Below are 7,208 nucleotides of genomic sequence, written 5' to 3' on the forward strand. Positions count from 1 at the left end.
GCATCAGCACCGCGCATCCCCGCTCCACCGCGCGCTGCAGCGCCTCCTCCCGCCGCCCCAGGGGTCCGGGGACCGCGCACCCGAAAGGAGGGGCTGGCGAGCTCCAGGGAGGACAATAGAAGCCCCCTTGGCCCTCGGCTGCCGCCTCTATCCCACCCCAGCGGCAGCCTCCCCCCTCGGCTTTGCGAGGAGGGTCTTTCTTGTCCACACCTGTGTAGGGACCAACCCCATCTCCCACCCCGAAAGGCCAACATGGACGCCTCCCAGCTCCCTGTCTTGGGTCGCGAAGGGGCGGACCAGGTACTCTGAGCTTTGCCGGGTCCCTTAATGGTGGGGTAGCCAGGAAAAGGCTGCAGCAGGCACCGACTTCTCTCCAGAAGAAAGAAATCATGGGGCAGGGCTCCCAAACGTCTGAGTCAGAAGGGCTGTGAGTGCAGGAGGGTGGCGGTGGGTTGCTATGGCAGCTCTGAGTTTCACTGTTCTTCTCTGCACTGGGGGATGCCACCTGCCCCTTCTTCCCCAGGGGGCTGCCATGAGATTCCAAATGGATCTAGCAGGTGGGGCTGCTTTGTACCCCTGCCAGGCACAGCACCTGGCATGTAGCTGCTGCTCAGTGAACATCGGTGTCAGGAATTGTCCTAAGGACACAAACAAGCCAGGCACAGAACTGACTGGGTGGGGGGGAGGGCAGTGGTTTCTGTCTGACTCACTCTCCCCGATGTCACCTGTACCCCTGGAGTCTTGGTCCAAGTGAGGCCAAGGAAATTCGGTGGGCTGGGGGAGCTATGTAGGGAGATGGTGTGCGCACAAGGGAGAGAAGGGAGGCGGTGAAGTGGACACGCAGTTCAGAGGCTGGACGACCCACTGGTCTAGCAGTCTGCTGGGGTCAGACGTTATAGTGAAACCGCCTATCATAAAGTCCTCCTGGTATTTCAGTAACAAAATCCTCAGGGTCTCAGCCACAGCGTGCGGACCTGTTCCTGTCTGTGCGCTCACACTGCTTGTGTGGTGTAGCTGTGTGCGCGCCCCTCTCTTTCTCCTCTTGCAGCTTCCCCAGTTTGGCAAGTCTAGAAATGGGCCTTTTGTTCTCGAGAGACGCCCTCCCTCACAACACGGCCATGATGTGGCTTTCTGTGGTTGGCTTCCAGCCGCCTGGGGCCCCTCCCTGTCCCCGTTCAGGGGGTCCTGGTGAGCGTTCGGCTCTTCCCTGGAGCTGGCTGCGCCTCCCTGTTGAGCAAAGGAAGAAGCTTTGCATCCCGTTGACCAGGACCCATCACCGGCCCTGCCGCCCTGCAGGGTGGCATCGGGCCAGGCCAGCTCTCCCTCCATCCCCAGAGGGCTCTGGTGCCCGGCTCGAGGCTGACTCATCATCCTGTCTCCCAGCAAAAGCCGGCCCTGCTGGGAACCAGCTCCCAGCCCCGAGGTCAGCAGTCAGGGCTGGAGCTGCCAGTGGTGGGCGGGCAGGAACTGGCCGGGACAGGGCTCGGGTGGCTGGCCAGGGGGTGGCAGGGGCTGCAGGCATTACTAGACCTGCCTTGGAGTTGGCTGGTACCACCACTGTTCCTCCACTGAGCCTGTACCAGGAAGGGGGTCGAATGTATGCTGTGTCTGTGGAGGAAGCGGGTGGGAACTCAGCCCAGGGCTGCAGCAGAGGGAGGACCCAAGGGCTCCGAGCATCAGTCAGCACGGTCCGCCACAGAGGCCCACTCCCCTGGGGCTTGGACACCCCTGCAGCCCCTGGACAGCCTCACCGCCTTCTGGGCGGCCTTTTCTCACATTCCCCAGGGCTGGTGGAGCCCTGACCCTCCTCCCAGAAGGGCAGTACTTGGAAGAGAGCAGACCGCAGCCTCCGGGCCACCCTGCCGCTGGACGAGGCAGGGATACGGACGAGGGGCTGCAGGACTGGGCCGAGAGAGGGCCACGTTCTGGCCAGGGTCACACATGGGTCACCGTGGTCCTGCTTCTGCTGCAGTTGAGGGCGCCTGGACAGTGCTGGGGTCTTTTCACCATCGTGGTGGCTGGGGGCAGGGGAGTGGCTGCCCAACTCCAGTTGCTCTGGGCTGGGGTTTGCGCCCCCGAGAGAAAGCAAAGGCACAGGATCGAGTGGGTGTGGCCAGGTTCTCCACGCTCTCCCCCAGGTGGGGCTGTGGTTTCCTCACCTGGGCAGGCCAGCCACGGTTTCTGGCTGGTTCCTGGACCTCCTTCCTTCCTTCCCCCTCCTCAGCCTCGCCCCCACCCCTCCACCTCAAGCTTCAGGCAGCTTCTGGAAGGAGGCAAGACAGATGGCAAGGGGGCTGCACCAAGCACACAATTTATTACCGACGGCTTCCTGGCCCCAGGAGCCCGGGAACTGGTCCCCGATTCAGGCCGATGGCCCCCGCTTCACCCAGAGCAGGTGTTGGCCAGCACTGTCTGCCGGGGGCGTGCGGTGTCGACAGATGGGCTGAGCCCTGGCTCTCCGGTCACCACTGAGCCTTAGAAGAGAGAAGCCCCACCCTCCCACCGCGGCTCCACGCCGTCCTCCTTGCTGGTCACAGAGTCCTTGGAGCAGCACTGCCGACAGCTTTTGCCACCACACTTCACATCCCAGTGGGCGGGGGGGCGCAGTCCCCAGAGTGGGTGCGGCGGGTCTCTGGATAGAAGGGGGACTCTAGAGACGTGGGCAGTGCCCCGCCGTCTCCCCAGCCTCCTCCATCCCCCACAGCTCCTCCCGGAGCTTCGTGCCGTTCCCCTCCCGGGCCCCAGAGAGTCTGTGCGTCCACACCTTCAGAGATGGCCTAGCCCGTCCTCTCTGCCAAGGGACTGCCCCGGCCACCCAGGGCTTGGGCCGCAGGACAGCACCTCCTCCCTCTGCCCGGCAGCTCACCAGGAGCCCTGCAGCACCTCTTGGAGCGTCTTCCGGAGCTCCTGGCTGCGGAAGGCATAGATGAGAGGGTCCACGACGGCGTTGCAGACGATGAGGGTGAGGAAGAGGTGGAAGTTCTGGAAGACGCAGCCACAGGTGGGGTGCTGAGGGCAGAGGACGATGAGCGAGAGGTGGAGGAAGAACGGGCCCCAGCAGAGGAGGAAGGTGCCCAGCAGGATGGTGAGGGTGGCCGCGCCCTTGAGGCCGAAGCCCTGCTGGGTGGAGCGCCGCCTCTTGTGGAGCCGGGCAATGCCCCGGGCGTGCTGGCACGCCCGGGCCAGCATGTGGACGTACAGCACGGCCATGAGCGCCAGCATGGCTACGAAGAAGCTTACGAGACAGAGGAGGACGGCCGCGTGGTTGTAGTAGGCGATGAAGAGGGTGCTGGCGAGGATGCTGGCCACCCAGACGGCCGCGATGGCCCGCCACGCCCTGGGCAGTGTCACGAGGCTGTGGTACCGCAGGGCGTAGAAGATGGAGATGTAGCGGTCCACGGCGATGGCGCCCAGGAAGCAGAGGCTGGACACCATGGAGCTGCAGATGAGCACATCAATGACGTCGTCCAGCTGCTGCACCACGGCAGCCCGAGGGGCCAGGGCGCCGGCCTCCAGCAGCAGCATGACGGTCGTCTCCAGCACGTTGCTGACGCTCACAAGCAGGTCGGACACGGCCAGGCAGCAGACGAAGTAGTACATGGGCGAGTGCAGGTTGCGGTTCTTAATGATGGCGGCCACCACCAGCACGTTCTCCACGAGACTCACCAGCCCCAAGCTGAGGAACAGCCCTTCGGGAACGGACACCTCCAGGCACTGGGGCCCCGTCTGGTTGGTGGCCAGCCCGAGGCGGGGGGTGGCTGGGGACGTGGAGTTGAGGGGACTCAGCAGGGGCCTCTGGGGGCCAAGCACTGGCATCGTCCTGCCAGGGAGCAGGCAGGGGTCCTTGCTCTCAGGGTCCCGCTCAACTCATGGCTCCACCGGGAGGCCCCTCACACTCCGCCCTCCTGGGCTGGACAAATGTCGGCCCAGGCACGGCCCCGGGCCTCTCCACCGGAGTCGTCACTTCCCAGCCAGGACCCCAAGCCCCCAGTTGCCAGCCCTGTGGGCTCAGTGTCTCTCTCCTGGTCCTCAGTCCACCTCCTCTCTTCCCTGGAGGCGAGGTCGCCCAGATCCGGACATTTCTAGGCCTCTTGCTACCTCCAGTCCTACGAGACCTCCTGCCTTCCTCAGCATCTTTAAAGTCATCCGCAGAGCCCCTCCTCCTGAGGGCGGCACCGTGATGGGCGTGTGCCCGGGCTTCAGCGTGAGGGCTGCCGCCAGATGGCGCAGCTGGCACCCGGGCTGTCCCGGCAGCTTGGCGCTCAGACCACTGCAGTCTGGCCAGCCGCGCCCGTGCTCAGCCCACCTCCCCCTCCAGGTGTCGCGGGCGCGGGGGTCCCACTCCGGACCTGCCTCTGAGACTTCCAGCCCTCTTCCAGGCCCGATGCAAGACCACCTCCTCCCTGAAGCCGTCGGATCCTGTCTCAGGAACACACACACACGCACGCACACACACCCGCCTGCCCCACGTTAAAGGCTGACTGAAGGCGGCCCTGCCCCAAGGACCCCCAGCCGCTTCCTGCGCTCCGGCTCCTCCCGGGGCAGGGGCGGGGACAGAGCTGCCAGACCTCCCCCGACGGCCCCCACTGCCTCTGCAAAAGGTCACCGCAGCCGAGCCAGCACTCTGTCACTAAAGAGTGCCCGGTGCTGATGACAAAGCCTCCTCTAAGGGCGGGGTGGGCGTGGACCGCAGGGCCGGCCCCTCACGGGTGGGGAAAGCCAGAGGCCGGCCGAGGGTCTGGTGCTTTGAAGGCGCTGGGCTGTGATGTTCCTGTTTGGGTCCATCCTGCGCCCCCCAGCAGACGGGGGAGGGCGCACCTGCTCACCAGCGTCAGCTCCCTTCCCTGCCCTTGACGACTCACACAGCCCTTTCCCCCTTTGCCTCTGTTGGTGCTATTTATTGAAGCGCGTCGTACACGAGAGTACACGAATCATAAACATGCAGGTTGGTGCACACCTCATCCAAATACAGCCGGGAACGCAGCACCCAATCAGTCAATCAAACACTGACTGCACCAGACCCTCCGGGGTGTCCTCCCGGCCCCGACCGTCGGTTAACTTTGCCTGTCTTGGAACTTGATACGCGTGGACTCTGGACCCTTCCTCACTCAGCACTGAGAACCCTTGTGGACGCACGCAGCGGTTGTTAACGCACAGGTCACGTGGGCGTTTGGGGGGCCCCTGTCACAGACACTGCTGCTGGGTGACACATGGGTGGGACCGCATGGTCAGAGGCACACCTTCAGCTTTGGTAGATTCCGCCAAACCGTTTTACACCCTGGTGGACCTGTTTGCCTGTTTCTGGCCGTGCACGGGTCCCCCACCCACCACGTAGAGGGGGGTAGAAGGGCCTCGCCTGGGCTCCACAGGAACCAGGGCGCCCCACCTCCTGGTGGAGAACCCCAAAGGGAGCAAAGGGTCCCAGGGCAGGACCACGAGACGGAGCCACGGTGGGGGCGGTGCTGGCACCGCTGCCCTGGACCCTGGTGTCTCTGCCACGTGAGTCCCAGGACTCCCTGGCCGCCGGGCTAGCAGTGTCCTGTCTCTAGCTTACGTGTCATCATGGCTCCATAAATGAGGCCTTTGAGATTGCCGTGCCTCCCCAGACCCAGTGCCCCCAGCCTGAGACTTCAAAGGCCAGGAGAACTGGGCGGCCTTTGCCATGAGACCACAGCCCTCTTCCTGGGGAGGCCTCGAGACTCCCTGTCTGGTTCTCACCCCGAGGGAGGGGGATAGCAGGTACAGCTGAGCTGCGATTGGTCACAGTCGTGGGAAACGGCCCCGTGAAACCACAGCTAACCCTGCGGCCAGTCCTACCCGCTTGACCTCCAGTGCCCCTGGAAGAAAGCAAGTGAGGACTGGCCAGAGACAGGTGGGGGGGGGGCGGCCACCCCCAGAGGACATACCACATGAGACCACGTGCCGACCACTCATGAGGCTGTGAGATCAGGAACTGTCTCAGTGCTGGGTCCCCAGCACCAGAACAGGGTCAGGGCCGCAGCAGGCCCGCAGCACACGTGAGGGAGCTCGTGGGAGCTGGAGCCTGCAGAACTCCTGCCTGCAGAGCCAAGGGGCGCCTGTCTAGCCACGGCCATGCCAGGGAGGCCTGCCTTCACGGGGGTCCCCCAACGGCAGCCACGGGGAGTGCAGCCAGCGCCCCTGCCCCCTCCCCTCACCACGGAGAGATCTCAGGAAGACCGGGCCCAGAGCTGGGTCACAGGGTCTGGCTTCCAGGGTTGTCTAGTTTCCTTTAACTCGGGGAAAGGAGGCGCTTTTGTGCCCACCCTTTGGTGCCCATGCTGAAGACCTGAGGTGGGGTGTGACTTGATGGGAGAGAGCACAACCCATCAGCAATCCACAGGCAGCGCAAGGCCTGAATGGTCAGCTGAGCCTTTACAGCAGGTGTCTAGACGTGAGGGCCGTGGCTGCCTTCTCACCCCCATTAGACAGAGCAGCATGACAGAGCACCGGGTGGGCAGCAGGCCGGGGGCTGAGCGGTTTCATCACCTCCTGGGCCCAGCCTCTGCTCCCCTATCCCCAGGACACTGGCTCTTCATTTTAAAGTTTGATTCCTGGTTGCAAGATGGCTGCTATAGCTCCACACATCACATCCTCACCTAAAAGTATTTAAGGTTGGAAGAGGTAGGGTGCCAAGCTCTCCTTGCTTGCCTGTCATTTTCAGAGATCAATCCCCTTCCCAGAAGACCCCCAGCAGACTGTCTTACTTGCTGAAGTTCATCACAGGCCACCCTGGTGGGGACCATGTGGTTCTAGGGCAGGCTCAGTCTCCGAGCTGGCTGTGGATGGTGGGAGGGGTAACCACGTCTGCAGGGCCCTGTCCTTGCTGCGGGTGTTCAAGGCACAGAGGCGCCCCCGACTCGGGAACAGCTGGAAGGATGACCTCACAGGCCTCTGCAGTAGGTGACCCCACATCACGATCAGAATGCCACAGACTTCCTGGAAGATGGGCCGACGGACCAGGACTTGGGTGCATGCTGGAGAGGGCTGGGTCACACTTCCTGCCACACTGACTGGCCTGGGGCCCCAATCGCACCCTGGAGCACACGGGCAGCCTCTGTGGGTGGAGGTCAGAGCTGGGAGGGTGCCCAGTGTACAGGGTAGCACGTGGGGTTCACAACCTTGGTGGCCTGGATCGTTCCAGAACCAAACAGGATCCTTAGTCACAGGCAGCCCGTGTGGTTCTGAGC

General features: G+C 63.7%; 1 protein-coding gene across 1 annotated transcript; it reads right to left on the minus strand.

Moving 5' to 3' along the window:
• Positions 1-2,285: 2,285 nt before the first annotated feature.
• On the minus strand, positions 2,286-3,925 carry MC1R (melanocortin 1 receptor). The gene has a single exon (XM_081216643.1). The coding sequence runs from the start codon at positions 3,814-3,816 to the stop codon at positions 2,863-2,865; it is 954 nt and encodes a 317-aa protein (XP_081072769.1). The 5' UTR covers positions 3,817-3,925; the 3' UTR covers positions 2,286-2,862.
• Positions 3,926-7,208: the final 3,283 nt, after the last annotated feature.

Source organism: Mesoplodon bidens (assembly GCF_964165515.1).
Source record: "Mesoplodon bidens genome assembly, chromosome: 18".
Taxonomy (NCBI): Eukaryota; Metazoa; Chordata; class Mammalia; order Artiodactyla; family Ziphiidae; genus Mesoplodon; species Mesoplodon bidens.